Consider the following 25,453-nt stretch of genomic DNA (forward strand, 5'->3'; position numbering starts at 1 on the left):
CATCCTCACTCCCGTTGGCTTCAACTAAATCCCAGAGACCAACTCTAGCTTGCTTTAAAAGAAGAGGAACAAACAGCACCAAAATGCAGTTAGTGCAAAAAACAAAAACAAAAACAAAAACCCATTTCTTTTGGGCTCTGGGGTATTTTATTACTATTTTCCTTTTTTTTTTTTTTTGGCAGATCTAATTTCCTAGTTGTCTTTAGTATTACAGAGGCTGATATTAAAACAAGGATGGATTTTATCAGTTCATGCAGCTTGGCTGGGGGTCTAAATATCTCTGTAGAAGAATCCAGCACTTAAAGACTTCAGTTGGTTCTGATGATGGTATCTTCAGGCCTTTTACTTTGCCTACACATTTCCCATTTGATCCTGTGAAGTGGGCATTATAATTGCCTTTTTTAGGGGAAAACAACTGAGGCCCAGAGCAGTAAAGCAAGTTACTTAAGGTCACACAGCAAAAGTGTGGCGCAGCTAGAACTTGAACTCAGCTTTTGTGATTTTAGAGTTCGTCATCTTTCATTTGCATTGTAGTTAACTTTGTGCTCATCAGCTCTTGGAATACTAAAATAAAGGAGAACCCCTCTTCACTCCACATTGCCAAGGAGCTCAGAGTCAAAGAAAGTGCTTCCTCTGCCATTTCTTACTTAGGAGAGGCAGCAGCTAAAAATGTTGAGGAGCTGGGAACTGGTTGCTCGCACCTCTAACCCTGGCTACTTGGGAGGCTGAGATCAGGAGGACCAAGTTTCAAGGCCAGTCCAGGCAAATCGTTTTTGAGAACTCCATTTCAAAAACAACCAGAGTGAAATGGACTGGAGGTGTGGCTCAAGCAGTAGAGCACCTGCTTTGTGAGTGATTGCTTTGCAAGTGTGAAGCCCTGAGTTCAAACCCCCCGTCCCACCAAAAAAAGAAAAAAAATGTTGAATAACTTCAGAGAGCTTGGAACATGTAGGAGAACATGTTGAAGGGAGCCACATAGGCGACCCTGTGTACATATGTGTGCAGCAGAGCTGGGCAGGTGCAGGGTGGGAAGCAGGGTCCTCAATTCAGCCTGCCTGTCCCAGGCCCTCTCCTGGAATTAGCTCAGAGGTCAGTAGGAGCCTCTGGGCAGAGCTAGTGCCTGTACCTCTTCCAGCTTCTTTCCTCCTCCTTCCCCACTCAGAATCTGACACCCACACACTTTTCACTGAAGGGCATGGATAGAGTATTCCTCCTGCTCCAAAGAGAGCTTGGAGACACTGGTTCCTTCTCTAGCTCCCTGCACAACACACACACACACACACATTTTCCTCATTAGCTGATTTCTGCAGCTCATGTACATCCATAAGCTGGGTGGATGTCCAGGGTTCAAGGTTCTGGTCCTGAGTTCAAGTTCAGCCTCTGCCAGCATGACCCTTCCTCTCTCCAAACTTTAGTTTTTCCATTTAAAAATATTAAGCTTAAAAAATAATTATAGGTTCATATGTAGTTGTGGTTTACAAATGAGGGGGTTGGCTTAGGTGGCTTGCCTGTCCTAACTTGGTGTCTTTTCTCATGTGTTCTGTCAAAGCCTGGTGAGAAGGGCTGGAACTCTCCTAAGGCTGCTTACTAGGGATCCCCATAAAGGCCCAGGGTCACCCCCTGCTGAGAGCTCTTTTTGGGATGCCCTAGTCCCTGACCTGCTTCCTTGGTCCGGATTCTGCTAGAGGGCCCACTGGGCTCCCCAGTGCCCAGGATATTGCTGGCTAGGACCCGGAACTGGTAGTCCATCCAAGGCGTGAGGCCCAGCACCTGAGCAGTCTCAGCGTTGCCCTCGACGTTTGCAGGATCTGCAAGGCCCCAGGGACATTGAGTTAGCATCTGTTCATTCGTTGGATGTAGAAGGTAAACACTGGGGCTATGTCCCTTCTTTGTGCCAGCCCTCATGTGGCACCCACCATATACTAAGCACTCAATTCTTTCAGAACTGATGGAGAAGCCTTTGCTAATGCTGTGTGTACCCCCACACCCCACAAATATTTTCATTGCTCCAGCAATGACCCTTCTAAGTCTTCAAGGCACAGACCAAGGTCCCTCCTCCTGAACTCTCCCCACTCTCCTGTCTCCCTGCATGCCTGGGGGCTCCCTGACGATCAAACTTAACCCTTTTTGAAGCTCCAGGCTCAGCCCTGGCCCTCCAACCCCTGGTCCCCCTCAACTGCACACAGCCAGGCCTTATCACCAAGTGTGGGCCCTCACACTTACTGGTTCGAACCTGCTTCCATTTCCCTGCAGGGGGAGTTCGAGCTTGCAGTGTGTACTTGGCAATGGGGCTGTGGTGGTCAAAGCCACGGCTCCAACTAAGCTGGACAGTGGTGTCACCAACGTCCCTCACCACCACACCTCCTGGAGGACCTGGTGGACCTGCACCAAGAGGCAGCGCCCACTGGGTCAGAATTGAGCAACTTCCAATTCGAGCCCACTTCCTCCAGGCCCAGGTTGGGTACCAAGAATGTGCAACCACACACCAGGGGGAGAGGGCAAAGGATGGGGCTGTTAAGTGGGGAAGGCCTCTTGTGTGGTGGGAGGGATGTGTCTCAGACTGGGGAGTCCATAGACACGGTGGCACAGAGGGGTGTAGATTCCCTAGCACTGAACTTGAAAACTGCTGGGCTCAGCAAAGTATTCTTGTCTTGGGATGTCCAAGGGCAGACGTCCCCCTCCTCCCCGCCAAACCCCACTAACACACCAACTCAGCTTTAGAAGAAAAATTTTCTACTCATTTAGGACCTCAAAAAACCATGCACATACAAAATGTATGTATCCTGCTCAGGGACTCCCACAGCCTTCAGGGCAGGGAGGGGAGGTAGGAAACCCATCACCTCGGACCAGGACCGTGGCCTCCTTTGATGCACCGTCCACCACTGTCTGGGCCATGCATGTGTACTTTCCTCCATGGCGCAGCTGGGCATTCAGGATAGTTAGGTCCCCAACAGTCTCCTTCTGCACATGGGGGACAGCCAGGGGCAAAGGATCAGAGGAAGTGGCCCTGACTAGTGCAGTGGGCCACAAGACACAGACTTATGTTTCGGGAGTCTCCTGCACCATGATGTTCGTGGGCCACTCTGCATCACAGTTTTCCTATCCAATGGCAGGAACCAGCTACACCTCACTTGATACCACTGGGGACTAAGCCACAAAGTGTGTTTCACAAGCCTCCTCTGGACAATGGCATTTGTGTTGGGGAGAAGAAGAGTGGCGGGTGGAGTCTCCTGGAGCACTGGGAATTCTGTTGTCTCCAGGTGGAATGCGTGTCTTAGGGTAGATTTAGGAAGGGTGGTCGTTGACCGAGAACTTGTGGGGTGAGAGCCTCAGGGGTGGGGAGGCCCTGGGGGGCTTGATGGGAGTGCAGGACACTGTGGGTCCCCTGTCCCTCTGAAATGGGGTGAGGAGTTACAGGGTCCTGGTTTCATGTCTCACCACACTGGCCCTCCGGTAGTGGCCCCCGGGCTTATCAAAGTCGATGGGAAAGTCATCCAGAGTCCAGGTGAACGTGAGGTCCATGGTGGGGTCATGGGAGGCATGGCACTGAAGGGTCAGATTGTCACCCAAGTTGATGTCGGCACTTGAGGGTGCTAGAGTGATCTTGGTTGCATCTATGAAACGACAACAACAAAACAAGGCCCTGGGGTGGATGGGGGAGGGAAAAGGCCCATGTAGGAGCTGCGGGTCTCTGTCCTGAAATGCAGGAAAAAGAAGCAGCATGGGGACCAGCACAGGTCCCCGACCCCCTGATAGGCCCACGAGTGTGTGGCAGGTAGTGAGTGGGGTTGGATAGAGTGGGTGGGGCGGTACTGAGTGAAACGGAGTCCTGGGGTGGCCTCAGAACCCAAGGAGAAGCAGGATGGTGGGAGGGTGGCACCCCGGAGCTGAGCTGTGTGCCCTCACCAGACCACAGCCCTTACCGCGCACAGACAGGACGCCAGTGCTGTTGGCCTTGCCCACGAAATTCTCAGCAAAGCAGGTGTATTTGCCTTCATCGGAGCGACTGATATTTCTAATAATCAAGGTGCCATCCGGAGTCACGGTCACCCTGCAGCAAGGACAAGGCAGATGTGCCAATCTAGGCACATGCCATAGTCACGGGGAGGGGACTAGTCTCCAAGGAGGACATGCAGGAGCAGGAGTGGCTTGGGTGGGGCCCGCATGGTACCTGCTACTGTTGACCAAAATCTCCGTGCCTTTGCTCCAGAGCACTGTGGCCTTAGGAGCTGCCCGGGGCTGGCAGGGGATAGTGACCTCTCCCCCACGAGCCGCAGGGATCAGGCGCCTCACAGGGTTCTGCCTGAAGTCGGGGGCCAGTGCTGCAAGGAAAGGGGAGGGCCCCATGGTTACTCACAGAATAACAGCAGTTCCCATCACCCTGGATTAGGACATCACCTGCCTGTGTGCTAAGTACGTTCATAAGTTCTAAGACACCATTGTCACCAGGGCACACTCAGAGTCCCACCCCTTCTCTTCACCCTCCTGCCAACTCTGGATTCAAGGCACCAAATCTCCTGTCTAGACGGTGGGAAAACCCCTACCGGTCTTCCATTACTGTGTTTCCCTCCTATAGTCTTCAGTCAGCAACCAGGAATGCTTTTGAAAATATAAATCAGGGACCCAGAACTCAAAACAAGTTCCCTCCTGTCCTGCGTCACTCTCTTCCTCACTATGCTGCAAGCATTTGCTCTTTTTTCTCCTTTAATTCTTTGAAGTTTGCCAAGGCTTTTCTGCCTCAAAACCTTAGCATTTGCTGTAAATGTTGTCTGGAAGTTCCCTGCATGTGACACTCAGGTCACATTCCAAAGATGATTTCCTTAGAGAAGTCTTTCCTGACTATTTTAACTGGCTCGCCTCACCCCCATGGGTCTACTCAACTTCCTTTATGTTGTATTTGAAATTCGCTATTGGAGATTAGCTATCTGATTTTGTGTTCATCTCTCTCCCTCTACTAAACTGTAAGCTACTCGAGACTCGGTCTTTAGTGTTCATTCCATAGGAGGTGCTCAGTATGTATCAGGTTAAATGAATGAATGAATCTTAGTTAAGTCTCACTACAACTTAACGAGATAGGTATCTTTATGCCCATTTTACAGGTAAGGAAACTGAGGCTCTGATAGCTCAGATCACACAACTGAACACTAGCACTAGCTGACATTTCCTGGGCACCTGTCATAGGAAGGGCAGGCCCTTTATGGTTTTCCTGTCTCATCTCATTCCCTCTCAGAGCGGCAGTGTGGGGGCAGAACTACCATAGTCCACATCTCATAAACTGAGGCAGAGAAATTAAGTAACTTGCTGAAAGTCACACAGTTGAAGGTCCAGATTAAACACAGATCTGATCAATTTCATCTTCTATGCCTTTTGCCACCTTTTTCTTTCGCTGCAGCAAACATTTACTTTGCCCTTGCCAGAAATGGGATGGGTTTGAAATCCTGTGCTCTCAATCTGGTGTCTTACCTCCTTTCTTAAATCTGAGTCCTCCTCCTGAGGACCACTGGAAAGCCAAGGAAAACTGCCCGTGTCTGTGTATGTGCATGTGTGCCTACGTGTGCATACGTACATGTACCGGTGTGTGTGTGTGTGTGTGTGTGTGTGTGTGTGTGTGTGTGTAGACATGGAAACTCAGAACTCCTCCAGCCCCTACTTGTGTGTCTACAAGGTGTCCCCTACATTCCTGGGTCCTTTACCTTGTACAGCCAGCTCGGCACTGGCATAGATGGTGCCATGCTTATTCTCTGCCACACACTGGTACATTCCAGAGTCATCCAGGCTCAATTTAGAGAACCGCAGATCCCCCGCCAACACCTCCACTCGGTTCTGTGCAGAAGAGTCAGCCCAGGGCAGGGCAGGAAGATCAGGTCATGGGGCTGAGAGGAACGGCTGGCATACTTTGGAGGCTCTAGGTTCATAGTCCCTTGGGACAGGACTCATGTCCGATCCTACCTCAGGTCTGCCTGGAATCTCAGGCCTCCCTGAAGCTGGATGGGTCAGGTTTCCCACTCAGGACCAATCCTTGTTTTGTGCCTGAGTTGTGCCAAGACCCAGGTTTCTGGGATTCTATCCAGTTGACCAGCCTGTTGGCTGTGTGACTCTGGGATGGGAAGAAGCACCCAGAACCACAGTCTGGCACATTGATTGCCCCAGCAGAGTAGAGGTGTGTAGGAGGAAACCCAGGTTTCCTACCTGGGAGGCCAGAGGCTCCCCATTCCGCAGCCAGTGCACCATGGGCCGGGGCTTGCCTGCAGCTGCACAGCCCCAACGCAGGTTGGAGCCAATGTCAGCCTCAGTGTCTGAGATCACTTTGAGCCACTCAGGCTGAGCTGGGGAGCAAGGGAGAGAAAACCTGGGATGAGCTGGGAGGAACCTCAGGCTCATTAAATGGGCTGGAATTTCATGAATGCAGTATTTATGACAGCCAGAAGAGGGTGCCATCTACACTATGGGACAGAGCGTCCAAAGGGGCAGGAAGAAGCAGGCAGAAGAAAGGTGTTGCTTTGTAGCTGAGCCCTTTCAGCACCTTGAATCGTGCTAAAGCTTTCTCTGTGCTTTCTGTATTCCCACATGAAGCTCCAAGCTGACCTCTCTGTTCCCATTCCCAGTGTAGCCAGGACCCGAGGGCTCAAGTGAGGGGCCTCCCAGTGTCCTCCTAGCATTTGGACTGCTTCCTCAGTCACAAGGGTGAGGGCAGGGGAGAAGGTGTCCCCAGCTCTGTACCCTGCACGATGATCCGGCCCTGAACAGTGTCTCGGCCCTTGGAGTTCTCCGCTTCACACTCATAGGTACCCTCGTCCTCAAAGCTCACACTGGGGATCTGCAGGGTGGGCTCCTCGGTGGCCCACTGGGGAGACAAGGTGCCATCCACTTTGCGCCACTTGATCTTGGGGACAGGGCTGGCAGGGGAGACAACAAAGCCAGAGGGGGTTGACTGAGCTGGGCATACTTCTGTACCCACACCACCTCATACCCAGGCCCCCAAGTCCTCCTGAGTTGCTAGGCAGGGGTAAAGGGACTCTGGACCTGGGAGGGGACAGAGGGAGAACACGTACCTGTGGACCTGCTTTCTCCCAGGTAGGCTTAGAGCACAGGCAGGGAAGGGACAAGAAGCAGGGCTCCTTAACCCCTATCCCCTGCATAGGTATGAAGCCAGTGAAGTTAGTTTCCATATGGTCTGTACCCCGAGGCTGGCTTGCCCTCCCACTGCACTGATAAGCAGTGGCCTGTGACCTGGGTCTTTATGGGTCTCCTTTCCCATGGTGACAGACCCCACTTTTCTAAGACACTTTAAGTTACTAGCAATCTGTGTCCTAGAACAGACTGAGGAGTTAGTGAGACGTATAGGTCCTGTATGTTACCCCCCCATGAGTTTTCCATGTGCATTTTCTGACCTAGACCCTGGTCCTGAGCCCAGGAGCTGCTCCTCTCAATAACATCACAACAACGTTTACTGACTTTCCACAAAGCAGTGGCCCAGGAGACATTTGAGGGAAGAGGAGACCAGAGTTCAAATCCCGTTCTTTCATTCATTCTACAAGCATCTACTGAGCTCTTGCTATTGTTTAGCCTTGCTCCAGTGAGCTTTTTCTGAGAGAGCAAGAAAGATAACACTTTCTCTTGTGTTTTTGTAACATTCGTAGAACATCTGCTAAATGCCAGACACTGTTCTAAGGGCTTAAGGGCTCTAACATCTTATGAGGTAAGCATTATTATTCTCGCTATTTACCAATAAGGAAACTGAGGCTCAGAGAGGTTAGGTAGTTTACCCACAGTCTCCCAACCAGTGAGTGGCAGAGCTGGGATTTGAACCAGGAAGGCTGGGCTAGAATCTGCACACTGTGCTCCTGCCTCCAGCCCCAGGTGTCCCTCAAGCTGCCTCCGCCTGCCAGGTATTGCACTGTGGGCAAGACCAAGCGATCCAATACGCGTAAGGCACGTTGGTGGAGATTTCATGCCCAGTGGGTGGTGGTCAATGTCCACTGAGTGCTAGCACTCTGTCAGACTCTGTAAGGGGCACCAAGATGATCGAGCATTGAGGTCCTTGCCCACCTCACCCTGGGGGGCTCTGAGAGACTGTGCCTGGCCCTAGGGAGCTCTGTACCTCTTGCACTACTCACTTCCCAAAGGCGAAGCACTCCAGGGTGACCTGCTGCCCCACTAGCGCGTAGGTCTCTGAGGGGAACCGTGCCTTGATGCTGGGTGCAAAGAGCCGGGGATCTGGGAAGAGAGGGGTTATGCAAATCACATGCAAATGACCCTGGGGAGGTGCTCCTATGCTTAGGATCCAGGTCCAGCAGCTGGGTGGAGTCTCAGAGACTCCCTTTCCCCCTTGGGGGCCTGAGGCAAGGGTCTGAGGCCTTGAAGCTAGAGGGCCGGGGCTCCAGACCCTCCATCCTGTACTTCATGAGCTGCTCTTCTCAGTCTCCAAGAGAAACCCATTTTCCCAAAGCTACTGGCCTTCTCGGCTTCCTCTCCCACCACGCCCTGATCCTGACCTTCAGCAGCCAGGTTGAGCTGTGCGAACTTGCTGAAGACGCTCTTGGTGGAGAAGTCCATGTGGCTGGTGGCCAAACAAGAATAGTTGCCCAGGTCTGAAGCATTGGTCCGGGCAATGTACAGGTTCCCTGTGGTCTGGGACACGAAGTGACGCCCATCCGTTGGGATGAAGTTGGGGAATTCGTTGAGGAGCCAGCGGTAGGACAAGCCTAGGATGGGGGAGTTTGAGGAAACCAGGGGGTGTTGGGTTCACAGGCCAGCTGGGTGGGACCCCAACATGTTGGTGGGAATCTGTATACTCTGCCCTGAGAGCCACCCATGCTCTGAACTGGAGCTGAGGGGACACCTAGAGGAAAGATGTGACTTTAGCTCTGTCCTAGGTGCTAGGTGCTGGGGAACACACCTTCAGGGATAGCCGGAAACACAGAGTCATTTAAAGTTGGCGACCCAGGATCATTACTTCCAAGGGTCACTTGGCACATCTTATTCCATCCTTCCTCTGCTGAGCATCCGGAAGCCCTTCCTATGCCCCCCACTCACCTGGGTAGTGGGCAGGTGGGTTACAGGGCAGCATCACTCCCCAGCCTTCGTGGGTTTTCACGGGGTCTCGCTCCTCCTTGGAGAATTCCTGCAGAACTAGAGGTAGATATGGGGGCTCAGACACTGGTCCTGCAAGCCTTCGGGCTCCTCCCCAGCTGTCCTCCTTGGGGAGAAAGCAGCCCACCAGGGCATGCCATGTGAGGGCAGCAAGCCTGGCTTGAGCGTGGCATCTGTCCTTTCTGAGCAACATTTCCTGACACCCTCTTCCCCAACTCCTAGTGTTTTGGTCTCACAGCCAAAGCGGAGGACAGCCTCCCTGCTGACGACAGTCCCCACTGGGTTTGAAGCCAAGCACTGGTAGACACCGGCATCCTGGGCCTTGGTGGGGCTGGAGATGACCAGGTTGCCGCCCACCAGCTGGTGACGGGACCCAGGTTCTAGCTTCATCTCAGTGCCATTCATTTTCCACCTGCAATAGGGGACAGAGGAAGGGACCTCAGTTCTTTCTGGGGCAGGGCTTAATGTGAGGGCCTCCCAGGACATCCCAGTGCCCCTGTGGGGGCCTCACCTGTAGGTGGCTGGAGGGCTGGCCCTGGCACGACACACCAGTGTCACCTGCTCCTCTGTGGACTCCTCTGGGAATAGGAGGCCAAGGGGCTGGTCTTCAAAGACAGGCCCGAAGGTGGCTGGGGATCCCCAGGCGGAACTCCAAGCTGCAGTTGGGGACAGCACCAAGAGGCCTCAGGGACAGAGGTTGTTTGGAGCCTGGCCTCTAGGGGGTGCTGTTCAGCAGGGCTTCCTGCGATGATGGGAATATTTCATTTTCCTCCCTGCTCAATACGGTAGCCACCAGTCACTCCTGGCTATTGAGAACTTGACATGTGGCTAATGCAGCTGAGGAATTGAATTTTTTTTATTTGATTAATTTAATTTTTAATTAATTCAAATTTGAATTTAAATAGGCCAGGCAGATCCCATGTGGTCAAGTTAGCACAGTTAATCACCTACCCTGCACTCAGGCATTAAGTGTCTGCTGTATACATGGCACTGGGCTGTGAAAATGGATCAGACATAGTCCCTCCACCTGAAGGAGCTTGCAGTCTGGGTGGGAAGGACAGAAAGCCGGCAGTGCAAGGTGGACATGCTGTAATGGTGGCTTAGGATCGAGACACTGGGGCCTTCCAAACAGAAGCCATTACTACCGCCCTGGGGGACTTAGGGAAGCCACACCAAAGAACGGAACTGCAGGGTGTGAGATCCATGAGAAGTCATTGGCCAAAGATGGGGAGAGAAGATGCATCCCTAGAGTCTAGAGCTCTGCTGGGACAGATCTGACTAGTTAAAAAGGCTCGGATCAGGATTAGGCTGGGCCTCTGATGAGCTGTGTGACCTTGGGCAAGTCACAGGCCCTTTCGGAGCCTCAGTGTCTTCATTTGTGAAAAGGAAAGAGTACAAATTCACGTCCCAGGGGCCAAGGATTCGGCTGGAAGAACGCAGGTAAGGTGCCCAGCATGGGGAGCCAGCTAGGCAAATGTCTGCTGGACCCAAGTTTGGGGTGGGGCAGGGCTCAGGGAAGAAGGAAGATCTGATGATGGATGTGTGGTAGGTAGGTTACCTGGTGGCACTTTCATGAAATGCCACCCAAGTTCAGAAAAAGGAATGACTTGTTCATAGTCACATAGCAAGTCTGTGACACAGATGTCGACCTTGGGTCTCCTGTAATAGCTGAACAAATGGGTATTGCTCCTGCAAATGGAGTTTCCATGCCAGCCCTGTCCCAGGCACAGGCCAGTCTCTTAACGCATCATTGTCTTGCCTTACCAGGGCGGGAATAGGTGGATAGTGCTTTGTACTTGCCCTTGTGTAGAGGGGGCTGCTGTCTGCTGCCTTGTGGAGCCAGTCTGCTTTGCCACTGTGGCGTCAGGTGGGAGCCAGACTCCCCTAATTGGCTCCTACCTCTCAATACAGCTGATTTCAGACCCTCCATGGTGGGTCTTGGGGGAGGGGGATCCCCATTAAACAATTAGTGCCTCTTTCCTGGTTCATCCAGCTGTCAGCCCTCTTCCAAGGATGGGCCTCTCTGCTGCAGCTGAGACCCAGTCTTGCCCCACTGGGAGTGAGGGCAGCTGTTAAGCAGCTCTCTGAATGAGGTAGGAAGCAGGGCTCCCAGAAATGGTCCGGTGCAGACATCCCCTGAGTCCCTCACTGCTGCCTGTCACTCTCCCTCACTGCCGCCCCGGGCCTCAGAGGCAGTGGTCTGTCAGCAACTGCATTATCTCGGCTGGAAAGCCCAGCTTAATCCCGAGTTAATGATGGTGGTGGAGGGTAGGGACCCTGCCCCAGCTGGGACCACGAAGAGGGGAGGGGAGAGGAAAGAAGGACGGGGAAGCAGCCTGGCTGCTGGGAACCACCTTGTACAATAGTAGTTTCTGAGAACTCTGGGTGATGGGAGGAGTGAGCCAGGCACACTAATGCTTTAGGACTTTCCCCTTTTCACGTTGCCATGTGCCCGCCCTCACACTTACCCCAGTGCCCACACACATACTTCCTTACACTCACTCTTATATCACAGGTCTGTTTGTACAGACATGTGCAAATACCTCTCTAAGATACTCAAATGGCTAGAAACACATTTATATAAACATTGGTTCCCAAGTTCAAACAGTTGCAAATGACTCTATATAGTCATTTATATATACATGTGTTCATAAACAGGTCTATTTATTGATAGTATGTAAACAAAAGTAATGATAGAAGTAGGTGTCACTGATCGATTGCTTACTGTGTGTAGATACCATGCTCCAAGTTTCCTTCTCATAGCCAGCCCTCGTACCAGACAGGTGCTGCTCTTTTTTACTGCACCAATGTGGAAAGCGAGATTTAGCAAGGTTTAGTAACTTGCCCATGTCACACAGCAAGAAGGAGATCTGAAGATTCCACCTTTGACCAGCCTCACCCTGCAGCCAGCATTCTTAACAATGGTGTGCACCATCCTTGATTTTTAGGGAAGATCTGGGTCCCTGTTCCATCCCAGAGGTATAGAATCAGAATCACTAGGAGCAAAGCCCAGAAGTTCAGGCTGTGAAAATCGTGTCGGGTCATTCGAAGGGGTGGACAGCCCAGCACTGCACTGTGAGGGCTTCCAGGCACAGCCACCCTGTAATATGATGCCCTCCATGCTAGGTCTCACTCATACCTCCACCCCTACAGACACCTTCCCACACATGGCTTCCCATACTTCTGCACACATGCACACTCACACACACTACCAGCTCTTCCTGCTGTGTTGTTCCACAGTCTCTTTCCTGATAACTCTTGCCCCAAAACAACCTTGCAGAAGGAGCCAGAATTACTTCTGTAATTCCAGCTCTGTAATAGTTATATGCAGGAGGATCAAGGTCCTAGGCTGACTTGGGCAAAAAGCTTGAGATCCTATCTGAAAAATGACTAAAACAAAAAGGGCTTGGGGTGGTGCTCAAGTGGCAGGGCACCTGCCTAGCAAGTGTGAGGCCCTGAGTTCAAACTCCAGTATTGAAAAAAAGAAAAGGAAAAGAAGAGAGAGAGAGAGAAAGAAAGAAAGAAAGAAAGAAAGAAAGAAAGAAAGAAAGAAAGAAAGAAAGAAAGAAAGAAAGATATCTTGCAGAAGAGAGGAGGGATCGGAGAGACAAGACAGCAAGGGGACATCCTTGCTGCCTCTTCTTGCCCTGATTGCCTACAGGAGTCCAAAGTTGTATCCCAAGGACAGGGCAGCAAGCAAAGCCAAGAGCTAAGACATCTTCCAGGCAGGGTGGGCACAATCGAGGGGATTTACTTCTGTCTTTCTGTTGCTCTGGGAGGTGGCAGACCAGGTCCTGCTGCCTTCTGGCTCCTCTGTGTCTGAGAGCCCTGGAGGTTGCTCACACCCTTCACCTCAGATGGTGCCAGCACTGAGTTGTCAATGACGGAGGGGATGCTCTCCTCTGCCCAACCTGGGTGGATGTCTCCTGCACTGTGCAGCTGGGGCTTCCCACCCCGGCAGCTCTTCTGGTCCAGTGGGCTCTGGGACAGGTAGCTAAGCCTAGGTACTGGGGGTTCCCCCACCCTCCAGGTCAGCTGTTTCCTGGCAGCCTCATGGAGCTGGCTGCAGAACTGAGAGGCAGCAAAGACATAATGAGAATTCCTGAAAGTATGCCAGTGGAGACAAAGACTTAGACGCATGGCTTTAGCCTGACAGGGTCTGGGGGTAGAAGGTAGAACCTGCAGTGGCCAGCATTCCAGCATTGCAGAGCAGGTGCTCCGTCTCCCATGGAGTTCTTTGGGGAAAAGAAATGCCAGTGGACCTGGGCATTAGGCAGAGGGCAAGCCACAGGTCCAGCAGGCTCATCAGCAGCAGCCTTGGTGACCCCAGAGCTCCAGGACAGGTAGCTCTCCAGCCCTCTCCCCTCCCTCCCTTCTGCCAGTTATCTTTCTTCCTCTAAGCTGAGCACCACGGGGCCAAAACCTTCATGGGATCCAGGAGAACTTTCTGGACATGACAGACATGTCCCGTGGTCTGTGCTCTCCAAGGTGGCTACTGAGCACTTGAAACATGGCTGGTGCTGGCTAGTGAACTGAAGACATGGGTTTTGAATTGAATTGAGTCTTAGCTTAGAAGTTCCATGTAGTCATATCTACCATATTAGACAGCCTTAGAGGCCTTAGCTCCTGGCGGACAGCATGGAGATCTGGTTGTGCTAAAATCTTGCTGTGTTACCAAGGGTAAACCACTCACTCACTCACTTTGGGTCATTTTTACTTTATCTACAACCAGCCAAAGACTCATTTCCTTGCCTCCTAACCTCAAAGGACACGTAAGATCCATATATGGGAAATTTTTAGCAAGGAATGGCCTCAGAAGTCTGGGTGCTAAGGCGAAGCAGAGGTAATTATTTGTGTAACCCTCATAAGTGAGAGCTGTCCCTCTAGAGCCCAATGACCCCTCTTACCTGGAGAGGAGACAAGGACCACAGTGGGCAGCAGCAGCAGCAGGCATGGCTTCTTCCTGGTGGGTGTCCCCATTGTGGGGGTCCTGAGCAGAGGCAGGGATCAGAGGAGGGGAGCGTCGGGCCAGTCTGGCTGGAGGGTCTGGCTGGAGGTTGAGAAGCACCTGGTGGGGGGGAGGGGCAGAGCACAGAAGACTCTGAGCAAGGCGCGCCCCTCCCAGCTCCAGGCACATCTGGTCAGTAATGCTTTCCCTTGTCTGGGCTGCTGCTGGAATGGCTCAAGCACTCATTCTCCCCAAGTCCCAGGGGAGGGGGTTTGGCCATTACCAAGGAGCTCTTCCTGGGCTGAGTGCCTCCACCACCCCTGGGAGTCTGGCTTTGCCTTCTTCTCCCTCCCCCAGTCAGCAGGGTGCTGATAAGGTGAAAGCAATACTAATTGGAGGCAAGAACCCACCTATCCTCCTGCCTGAGCTAACCCTAGGTAGCTCTCCCTGTAGGATCCAGAAGAGAGCAGGGCCTGTGTGTGTGTGTGTGGGGGGGGCAGAGATATCTTCCTCTGGCAATTGGGGGTGTTGAGGCTGACTCTCCCTGTGTCTCTCTCCACAGGAGCCTGGGTAGGGGCTAATAAGCCCCTCTGGGAGCTGCATCAAGTCTCTGGATCAGCCTTCTTTTTCTTGCAGTAAGAAGAGGTCTTATGATTTATCCTTGCCCTCAGGCCAGGGTGCCCAGGTAAGGCACTTAGACACTTTGTGTGGTGGAGTCATGACCTTGGCCCCATTAGCCATTCTCCCACCAGATGGACTAATGGACCAGCAGGCCTTCTGGGCTACAAGAGTTATCTTGGCTCCCAGAAGAGCCTCCCTTTTACAGAGTTAGCAGAGCCTTGGTTAAACATGGCACTCCCAAAACCCTGCCCCAGGAAGGCTGCAGAGAGCAAGACAGTGGCCTGACATGGTCTGAGAGACGTCATCTTGAGTAGGGGCAAGGAGCTGGGCAAGCCTCCCATATACTCTCTCTTCCCAGGAGGACTTCTTGAGGTCCAGGGAGCAGAGACTCAGGGTTCTACCTCCCAGTTGTTGGAGTGAGCCAGGTCACCAGTGCCCCCAGCTCCCTCTTGGAGCTGTCCCAGGGGTTGGACTAACTGGCTGCCCCACCTGCCTGCCTGTAGAAGCCACAACAAAGGACAGAGGACCAGGTGGAGGCTTTTCCACTAACCCACTGTAACCCAACTGTCTCTGGATCTGTGTCCTCCTCTGTGAAAGGGGTCTCTTTTAGGTCCCTTCAGCTCTGGTACTCTGTGCTCCCAGAGAGATGGATGGCTAAGGGCTTGGGACTTCTGGTCACTTGGGTAGAGTCAGGGTGAAGAAGGGAGGCTTTGGAGGGCTCTAGGCTGCCCCAGGGGCCTGGACAGGGTCTGAAGATGAGTGCAGCCTCAGGAGGTGCCTCCCTTCACTTCACACTCAACTTCCTTGGAAAGAGCTGCCAGCACTCCTCCACAGGGGAGTCACCCACCACCTTTCCACCTCCTGACAGCCACAGCTGGCACCCCCAGGGCCTGTCAGGGAGGATGTGGCAGGGATGCTGGGAGGAGCCCAGAAACGGGCTTTTGTGGGGGGTGGGGAGCAGATGTTACTCCTCATCTCCAGCCTCATATCCTCTTCCCCTTGTCAAGAAGGCACCCAGGTACCATCCCACAGCACCTGCCCCTCCCTGTCCTTGCTGCGGTCAGTTCCCAATTAAATCCAGGACATGCCCCCCACATGCTTCTCCCACATGTCCCCCACAAGTCCGTTCCCCTGTAGCACCCTCCCTAGGTGAGATGTCCTCAGCCACAGGTCCTGTTCACGCCTCACCCTGCCAGAAAGTGCCTAAGAGGCCAAGTCTGCATATAGAATTCAGTTCTGCTCTGGACAGCACCCTAAGTGGTCAGAGAGCTTCTGCTCATGGCACTGTTTGTCTCCACTGGCAGGGTGTGAGCTCCCCGAGGGGGAGACTGTATCATGATCATCTTGGGATCACTATGCCCAGTAAAGGGTGTCACATCTAACCGATTGAAAACCACTGTGGTTGTATGCCTCCAGGAGCCATCAGACATATGCGTGCGTGTGCACAAACACAAGCTCACACATTGGAGCTTAATATAAATTTCCTCAGGTGACACGTCTTCAGTGCTCTCTGAAGCAACCCAGGGCAAACTGGCACACATACATAGGTACACACACACACACACACACACACACCCTCAGGTCTCTAGGGACAGCAGAGTATCTGATCATGGGGAAATCTTAAAAGTTTGCCCTTGGTTGTCACACAAATGAAGGGAGCTATGGTCAGAATAGGGAGGCATGGAGCAGACTGAAACCTTCCAGGATATGAATTTCATCTCTTAACAGCTCTGTGAGCTTGGGCAGGTTATTCCTCCTTGTAGTGTCTCAGTTTTCTCATCTGCAAAGTGGAGATTATAATATGGCTTTGCAAAGCTGTTCTGCATGTTAGATGAGGCAACAGAGTGCCCTGCAGTGGTTCCCAAGTTGCTGTGAAGCCTTGGGCTGTTTGGACCTGTGAGGGGCAGCCACGGTGGGGAGAGAAGGCTCTAGACCCCTTCCCCACTCCCGTGAGAGCATCACCACTTCTATCTGTTTCATCTGCAGGACTTTTCCAGAAGGTTCCCTTGTGGGAAAACTTCTCCAACCAGTCTGACAGTCACCCATGGCACTGGTAAGCCACGACCTGGTTTCTGGTACAGAGAAGGTACTCTGTCATCATTGGCGCCCATCCTTTCTCAGCCTGCCAGTGCTGGGAACTGGTGCAGGAGGAGGGGCCAGCAGGGGAAGAGCTGGGCTGCAGGCTCTCATCCTGAATGTACTAGACCAAGGCAGAGATGGAGGTTGCAGTGGTCACCTCCACCTGCAGTGGTCAGAATTATCTGTGGTCTCTGTTCCCCTAGGTGATACTGCAGATTGTGGATAATCCATTCCCACCACTCGTCTTAAACTTCAGTACCTAGCAAAGTGTGTTACGTCTAACCGATTGAGAACCACTGTGGTTAGACGCCAGTCTTTTATCAGCCATCTCCCCAGTCCAAGGGTACTATCTGGGGACAGAGACCTGCAGCCTTAGAGGAGATGTGTATGGGGTCAAGGCAGGGCTGAGGTTGCCTTCAGAGAGCACTGGACAGCTGTCAGCTTGATCAGATGTATGCTGAGTTTCATTGTGTGCCGAGGCCTTGTGTACACGAACACGAGTGCACACATGCACACATACAGAGTCTGGGCTAAAGGTTGGAGGTTATTGCCAAAAGGTGAGACAGTTGGCATCCAGTCTTGCCTTGCATCCGTTTCCATTACAGTGTTTCTTGACCATGTGCTGAGCACAGGGGAGATGATAAGGAAGACACTGCTTTTCTGGAGCAACCTGACCAACAGAGCAGCTGAGATGTGCTCACAAGTCCCTAGACCAGTCATCTCTCCACACCATTTGCCCCATGACACATTCTAGAATGCCCAGGATGGAGGGGGCCCTTTTGTTGGAAGAAAGGCTGGAGTGGAATTATGCCAGGCCCAGGCCTGAGCCAGCCAAGCCTTGCCCAGGCCAGCTGCCCAAGTGCAGGGGTGCAGGCGCAGGCTGTCACTGGCGGGCACAGGCTGTCACCATTGGGGCTGGCCCTATGAGGTACCCACATATGGGGTAACAGGCCACTTGGGGGTCCAATGGCACTGAGGGAGCTGGCTGAAGTTCTTAGTCTAGGAAACAAAGAGCCTGGGAGGCAGCTGGGGGACAGAAGGCTGTGAGTTAGACTCCAACACATGACAGGGTTTCCTGGGCTGAGGACCCTGCATGGAGCCAGTCAGAAAATGAAAGATACACTCCCCCAAAGTACTTCCTCTTGGGATGCCTGCCTCCTGGCCCCGAGTCTGTCTCCCCCGCTCCCAGAGAGTGGAGATTGGAAGAGAAGGGATTGGCAACTTTTGCGTGGGTGGTGATGGGTAAAGGGAGGTTTGGAGCTAGTAGAGGGCAGAGATTGGTTTCTTATTAGTCTTCAAAGTATTGTAGAAGCCCTTGGGGTCCCACCTTGGCCCTTGGTCCCATAGCACAGAGGCTAACAGGGTAGTGAATTGCACCAACCAGATCCTAGTAAAACTAACTAGTATAACATTAAGTTACCTTCATACTTAGCCTCTCCTAGCCTTAGTCTCCATCTGCAAAATGGAGAAGAAGGGTGAGACTATCTTAAGGAGACTATATGAGGTCAGAGCCACACTTGGCTCTTTATAAGTGCTTGGGGGAAGATGTGATCTTGTCACTGAAAACCCGCCCAGCCTCCCTATGCCTGCAAGTCATTGTGCCTGACCAGTCAGGCTTACTGACTCAGTCACAGTCCTCAGGCTGCACTCACACCTGCTTAGGGGACTGATCCCCCACTGTCTCCTGGACAAGTGCTTTCCTCCTCTTATATGCCCCAGGTGTGGTGGACCTAGGAAAGCACCAGCAGCCACTCAAATGGGCACAAGGACACTGATGGTAGACTTACACCCAGTGCAGTGTATTCGGGAGGGGCACAGGTGGGATGTGCACATGGGCTCTCTAGAGTCAATTCTCCTTTTCAACCCCACATCTTCTGCCTTGGGGGACAGAAGACAGAGCTCAGCATCTTATCCTCTGCTTAGGACAGGCATTGCCACCTGGGGCAGTGCAGTGACCCTTCAGGAAGGTCTCAATCATCCCATCTCCTCTATGAGGACATTTCAGGCTCAGATGGGGACTTCTGGGGTGCTCAGAGTGCCAGGCCAGGTAGCAACTGGCAGAGGGAAAAGGACCTGGGTTAAGAGCTCTCTATAGAAACCTGGAGAGCTGGAGAGGGTCTTTGGGTAGATATGGGTGAGATAGGGACCGCCTCAGCCCCAAATGGGGGACAGAGATGCTGTGTAGCCAAGTCCCTCCTCAGCCCCGCTGTGCACTCCCTCTCTCTTCCCTTAGCTTTCTCTGCAGGTTCTTTGTATCTGAAGCTGGTTCCCGGAGGCCCCAAGCCCTGGTGCAGATATATGCACTGGGCAGCTGGTGACCCTCAGGTTTATGGATCTGCCTGGGCTTTCGGCACTGGGCAAGGGAAGTCTGGCCCTTGATCTTCAGCCTGCCCTCTCTGGTGAGAGACCCTTCAGAGTACGGTGTGACAGAAGGGGAGAGACTTATGTCCTCTGGGGAGGAAGCTTGGGACCAGGAGCAAGCTACTCCTACACCTTCAATTTTTTCCCACCTGTCTGTCTTGCTCTATGTGTGGTGTAGGGCAGTGAATGTGAACTTTGGAAGAAGGATCTCCCCTTTTCTGATACTGGGAATAAAATCCAGGGCCTTACACATGCTAGAAAAATTCTCTACCACTGAGCTATACCCCCAGTCCCAGAAAGATTCCTTTTCAAGATGCAGGAATCAGAATAATTATTTCAACTTGTTTCTGAAGAACCAAATAAGGAAGTCCCCCATGCATTAGCAGAGCAATTGCTGTATGTCTCCCTATTTCCACTGAGAGGAGACCCCACCCATCTCCATCCCAGACAGGCTGGTTCAGGGTAGAAGCCTGGGCAGCACAGATAGGCTGCCTCCTGCTGGACGCAGGGCAGGGGAACCTTGTAGTCACTGAGGTTGGCAGACATTGAGGGGATGTGGACTGACTGGAGGAGACCGAGTAGGCTCTTTCTGGATGGGTGCCCTGCAAGAGGGGGCAGGGTTGGCTTCTACATCAAAGCAGGGGCTCCTGAGATGTGTTTGTGTCTGAGTGTGTCCTGAGATGGAAGATGTTCAGGTTTGGGGTGAGGACATCTTTGCACACCTTTGCTTTTGTTTGCATCTTCTTTGGTGAACAAAGAAACATGGGCTCCTTTTGAGGCAAGGACTCAAACCAAAGAAAGAACCTCTACTCTATGATGCAATAATGAGGGCACAGAGCTCACAGAAGTACCACAAATGCTCCAGTTAGCAAGAGCCCTGGGGTGTGGTCCTCCTGAAGTAGGAGAAAGGCCAGCATGCAGGAGGGAACAGAGAGGATGTCTGTCTTATGGGTTCATCACCCACAGACACCACTTACCATCTGAAACAGGGTGATTGTAGGCTGGAAGAAATTTACAGGGCCATTCCCCCTCTGCCTCTAGTCAAGACTGTCTCTAACCGTGGATCAGACCTCCACTCCAGTTTTCTAGCCATCTTTAGGGTTATCTGAAAGGATGGCTCATGGCTCCCTTCCTGTCAGGATGTATCTCCTGTGGTCTCACTTAAGTCCCTCCTGCTTCACTGGCATATTCTTTGCTCTGGTTCTTCCCTGTGTGTCATAAACCACCTCTTCTGTGACTCCCTGTTTCTGCCCTAGGAATTTCTCCAAAAATACAAATACCACCCACACTCAGGCTTAGAAATTGTCTTTGAAATATGTTTTCTTAACTAACATTTGGCTTGAAAAGGTTTCTTGCAGGGGGACCATACATCCCCCAAAACCACCCCAAGATGTATGGGCTCAGAGCAGAGAACCTAGCTTGGGGTACACCCATGTACACGCTCCTGAAGACTACGTGTGGCCAGCCAGAGGCAGTATGGTGCAACTGTCCGGTCAAGCATGGTTGCTCAGAGCCCATCCCACATGTGTGCTGCAGTAGAGTTGTATAAGGAGAGAAATCTGGCAGGGACAGCGGTGTGGGGTAGCTGAGGACCCAAGCCAGAGAGTGCATGAGACCAGGGAGGAGTGCAGGGAAGCACTTGGCTAGGTGGGAGGTGGGGAGGAGAGAAAAGGAAGACAGCAGGCTCCGTCAGTCTGCACTTCTTCGGTGGCTTCCCTCAGCTCCTCTCATGGCTCAGGGTGAGCATGAGGACAGTAGTTTCTTATGAGGGTAGACCTTAGGAGACTTTGATACCATCAGCTCAGAGGTCCCCTGTTTATCTCACTTCTTGCTCCCTCTTATGGTTGACAACTCCCATGGGACGTTAAGAAGGACTTTGACCTTGTGCTACAGTCCTGTGAGTGGTTCTGGCCAAGCCTGGCTAGAGGGGAGGGGAGTAGCACGTGCTAAGCCTTGGGAAGGGATGCTACTGTCTCTGAGGACACAGCTCCCTTCTGCCATGGTCAGGAGACAGGGCACCTGTTCTGACCTCCAGGCCATCTTCCTGCCCCACCCCAGGAGCCATGGCAACCCCTGCCTCTTCCACAGGTGGACTACTCTTTGCTACCCTTGCACTCTAGCCGTGTGAACAGTCCCTCTGGATGGGGATACAGGACCAGGTAGTAGAGAGCCTCACAGACTAAGAAGACTGGGGGCTGAACAGTTGCTCAGAGGAGTTTCTGAGCTCAAGGATGGACCTGGCCAAATGGGCTGGTCCTGCCTCCCGCCCCGGGCAGACGGAAAAGATGCTCAGACCCACCCTTGTCCAGGGCTGGAGCCATGGTACACACAGCCACTCCTTCCCGGTCATAATGGATTCCAAAACCTCCAGACAACTTTGACTGACAGCTTTTCCTAAGGGACACAGGCTCTCACAGTCCCCCCGCCCTCACACACCTCCACAATGGTTGGGGCTGCAGGACATCTGGTGATACCCTGTGCAGCACAGGTAGCGCTCCTTCCACAAGCACTACCTCATCCTAGCCTCTTGCTCCCCAGGCCTAGCCAACCCCTCTTGGAGCAGGTTTTGGGATGCAGCTCTGGACACTTGCTGGCTGAGTCTGCTTCCTCCCCTCTGGCCTATTACGTAAGTAAGCCATGGTGCTGGGCAGAGGGTTTGCCCTCTCTTTATAGAATCCCCAGGAAAGCCAAACTTTGAACAAATCCTTCCCTCCTACCAGTGAGGTTGAGGGGGGAGATACAAGGAAAAGACAAGGTTGAGGAGGGGGAGGGGAAGAAAAGGAATTTCAGCCGGGTGGTTCCAGCCTCTCAACCTTCAGATGCTGCTTGCCTCAGTCTCTCCTCCCTGACTCCCAGCTCCTGGACAGGCCTTTGCTCAAACTTGTTCTCTCTCTCCCCTCTCTTCCACAGCCTCCCAAACTGTCCAACTGAAGCAAGACTTTGCAAAGAGGTCACCCTGCAGCGTCAACCCCCTGGGTGACCTCAAGTCTGGGAACCAATGCTCAATTCCATCCAGGGACTTCCAGGGACAGGGCAGGCTGTAGAGCCCAGGTCAGCCCCAGAAGCCCCTGCCCTTTTGGCAGGTGGTTGCTTGCTGTCGGCTGCTCAGGTTGGATTCCTGGACACTCCTGGGGGCCAGCTTCCTGGGCAGGCTCTGCCTGCCTGCCTGGGCCCTTCAGGATGCCACCCACATAGCCAGGGAGGAGAAGAGCATCACTCTGTGGCCACTGTGAAGCTGGGGTGAGAAGTCAGACAGGCTCCAGCTGGCTGAGTGTCCCTATCACCTCCCTCTCCCAAGTTACAAGGGGGACATTTACCGGGGCTGAGCATGGAGTCCCTGCCATAAACAGCACTCAGGGAAGCCCCTGGGCTGGAGCAGACAAAAACGGTTGGCACCTACCTGGAGTGCAGGAAGGGTGTTGGCTGGGGCAGGTGGACGCTGTCCTGTGGGTGAGCCGCCGGCCCTGCCGCCAGCCCCTCAACCGGCTCCTCGGGGCCTCTGCTGGCCTCAGCCGCTGGCTGTCCTGGTGCGGCGGCCGGGCGGTGGCGGCAGTGGCGGGTGAGAGCGCGTGTGTGTGCGCGCCCGGAGCCACTGCAGCATCTCTGCATCAAGATGTGCTCCTCCCTCTCCCCGGCTCCGCTCACTGGCTGGCTGCGCTCCGGCCGGAGATGGCTTCCTCTGCCCCCCCCCAACTCCTCCGTCCCCACCCTCCCGGCTTTACCTCATTTGCTGTCATTTAAGGACCAGGCAGCAGCCTGAGTGCCCGTCTTCCATAATGCATGGGCAGCTCCGCGCACCGGCCGGCCTGCCCCCACCGCCCTCCCCCTCCCCTCCCCACACCGCCCTCCCCCTCCCCTCCCCCCCACCCGACTCCCCACCCCCCCATCCTCCTCCCCCCTCCCCTCCCCCCCACCCGACTCCTCACCCCCCCCACCCCCCTCCCTGCCAGCCTGAAGCTGAAGGGGCCAGAGGGGTGAGCTGAGGAGGCACAAAGAAAGTAGCCTTGCTTCTCAGACCCTGGAGCCAAAACTCTCCATCCCCCCCACTCCCTGGGGGGGTGGGCAATTTTATGTGTGGGGCAAGTACGATGAGAGGCTGCTTCTGTTGTCCCCCACCCCATCCCCCAACTCACATTCATCCTCATTATCTCCTTTGCTCAAAAGTAACAGGGGCTTTTGTCCAAATATCCAAACCTTAAAGGAAATTTAGAATAGCGTAAGTCCCCTGAGCACCCCCCCTTAACAGAGTACCTACTTCCAGGTTTATTATTTTCACACATGTACAATTACCTTACGAAAACGGGATCACAAAATAACGCCATGATTTGCAAAATGTTTTTAAAACTATGCTCTTGATCTTGGACACCTTTGTACATTTGGATCCAATCCCATTTTAATCAACCAGCAGTGCGATGCTCTGAAAAGCTCGCTGGATTAGAAGTGTGAATGTCTGAAAGGTACTCTGAACTTTGGGTTACTGACTGACTGGCTGTGTGTGTTTGGCTAAGAACCCTCTCTGAGCCTCACTGATAACCTGAAGAGGTTCAAGTTGGCCAAGGTACCTTCCTGCTCTGAGACTCTAGATGCTCACTCTGGTCAGCGGCATTTCTCTCCTGCCCTGCTCCTGTCATTTTGGGGGTGTGCCCTGAAAGGATGGAGCCTGGAGGCAGAGGGACCAGCCATCTGCAACCCTGTCAGCCTGTCACTGTTGTCTCACCCCCCCTCTGGTCTGCCTGCTGTCCAGCTTGCACAGGCAAGACTGGTGAGAGGCCCAGATGCCGCAACAGCTGGCAGGGCCAAACAGCCTGAGTTTTAAATGCCATACCTGTCAAGCATGAGCATGGCTCTGTGTCTTCCTGAGTGGCCCAGGGCCTGGGGGCTTAGGCAGAAATGAAAGGGCTTAGAGAAGTGAAGGAGTGAGGAGGATGTGCCGCCAGCATCCCACAACCTGAATTCGAGTCCCACATGTGCACTCCCCCTCTCCCGCTTCTCGCTTCCCCTCCCCTCCCAAGGGCTTGCACAATTGGGAACTCATCTTCTTTGTTCCTGAGGTGGAGATAGCCAAGATATCATTTCTTGGCTAACTTTGAATGCTGCTGTGAAATGACAGGCATATCAACCCCTTCCCGGATGTCCTTTCCTTTCCTGCCTCTGCCCCTGTCTGTCTGTCTGGGGACAGCACATTGACCCTGAGCTCCTGAGCTGAGCCTCAGGAGCACCCTGACATCTTCCAAGTCAAGCCTGCTCAGAGAGGCTACATGAGGTCTCTTTAGCAGAAAGTGGTAGGAACAGGTCTTTGCCAAGACTGGGTAGTTGGAGGGGTGATGTGTCTGCTGCTTTGGGGCAGACAGGCCGGGAGGGATTGACTGGCCCTGGAGCCAAGGGTCTGGAAATCTTGCAAAGATTGCTTTAGACTGAGCCAGCTGTCTTTGTGAGTCTATTTTAGGACAGCTGCTGCCCTTGCAGTGGGGCCAGTTCCCTGAGGAGGGTCACTTAGTATAGGTGACTTTGGTCTCAAAGGCTCTCTCAGATCCCCATGCATTCAACAATAAAGGAAAACCAGTTTTTCCTTTTCTTTCTTTTTTTTTTTTAACCAAGCTTGGACCTGGACTTGGACTTGGAAAGACAGTTGCCAAAGTTTCATCTTCTGCCTTGCATGGAGTGCTCAGCTGAGCCTGGCTTAGATAAGTTTGGGGGGGGTCCTGGGAATCCTCAATGCCAACCTCTGAGATGCTCCATTCTGAGGAGAGCTTAGCGTGGGCACTTGGGGGTCCAGGCTGAGCTTTGATGTGGGGTACTATCTGTTTTGAATGTCTCCAAATTGCCAGGAGTTGTGTTAAGTGCTTTATCTGAATTACTCCAGAGGTACCTGTGCTATTGTTCATATTATTTTTATCACCACCACCACCACCACCACCACCATACATGTTGCTCAGCCACAGTGGAGGACTTTCTCAGAGTAAACAGAAAACAAACCGAGCAGCAGTGCCCGGGGCCCAGGGCTGTGACTCCAGTCTCCTGGCTTCACCCTGTGCTGTGGATGCCACCCTGCTACCCACTGTCCACACTTTAGTGTATGGAGGAGTTGGGGGCAGAATGGTTTCCTTTTTTTTGGTGCCTGACAGAGAATTCAGTGACATTGATCACTAGAGGCCACCTTCTTCTCTGTGGAGAATCAGTACGACCCCATGGTGTCCAGAGCTGGGACATCCGATCTCCAAGTTGAGTCCCACAGACTCCCAAGTGGGGTCAAGAAGGGCCAGAGCAGGAGAAGATGATTAGGGGCTAATCAAAGAGGTCACTATTTTGCCTGTAGACATGTGGTGCTCACCCTGGGGAGGTTCGGGAGGC

At 53.0% G+C, this 25,453-nt stretch overlaps 1 protein-coding gene across 2 annotated transcripts in view; it reads right to left on the bottom strand.

Annotated features, from left to right (window-relative positions):
- The window catches only part of Cntn2 (contactin 2), a 30,952-nt gene extending 8,205 nt beyond the window's left edge, over positions 1-22,747 (bottom strand). Inside the window, exons 1-16 of one of the 2 annotated variants that reach the window (XM_074048521.1) lie at positions 22,503-22,747; positions 14,001-14,161; positions 9,605-9,749; positions 9,330-9,505; positions 9,037-9,132; positions 8,496-8,705; positions 8,118-8,217; positions 6,721-6,896; positions 6,190-6,326; positions 5,694-5,823; positions 4,172-4,322; positions 3,924-4,051; positions 3,439-3,614; positions 2,841-2,961; positions 2,224-2,382; positions 1,659-1,808 (exon numbers count right to left, since the gene is read on the bottom strand). In XM_074048521.1, the coding sequence (XP_073904622.1) occupies positions 1,659-1,808; positions 2,224-2,382; positions 2,841-2,961; positions 3,439-3,614; positions 3,924-4,051; positions 4,172-4,322; positions 5,694-5,823; positions 6,190-6,326; positions 6,721-6,896; positions 8,118-8,217; positions 8,496-8,705; positions 9,037-9,132; positions 9,330-9,505; positions 9,605-9,749; positions 14,001-14,073 (2,128 nt within the window). In that variant the 5' untranslated portion in view covers positions 14,074-14,161; positions 22,503-22,747. The remainder of the gene's footprint in view (positions 1-1,658; positions 1,809-2,223; positions 2,383-2,840; positions 2,962-3,438; positions 3,615-3,923; positions 4,052-4,171; positions 4,323-5,693; positions 5,824-6,189; positions 6,327-6,720; positions 6,897-8,117; positions 8,218-8,495; positions 8,706-9,036; positions 9,133-9,329; positions 9,506-9,604; positions 9,750-14,000; positions 14,162-22,502) is intronic. The other variant, XM_020184284.2, reaches the window with a different exon arrangement.
- Positions 22,748-25,453: the final 2,706 nt, after the last annotated feature.

Source organism: Castor canadensis, chromosome 11 (assembly GCF_047511655.1).
Source record: "Castor canadensis chromosome 11, mCasCan1.hap1v2, whole genome shotgun sequence".
Classification (NCBI taxonomy): domain Eukaryota; kingdom Metazoa; phylum Chordata; class Mammalia; order Rodentia; family Castoridae; genus Castor; species Castor canadensis.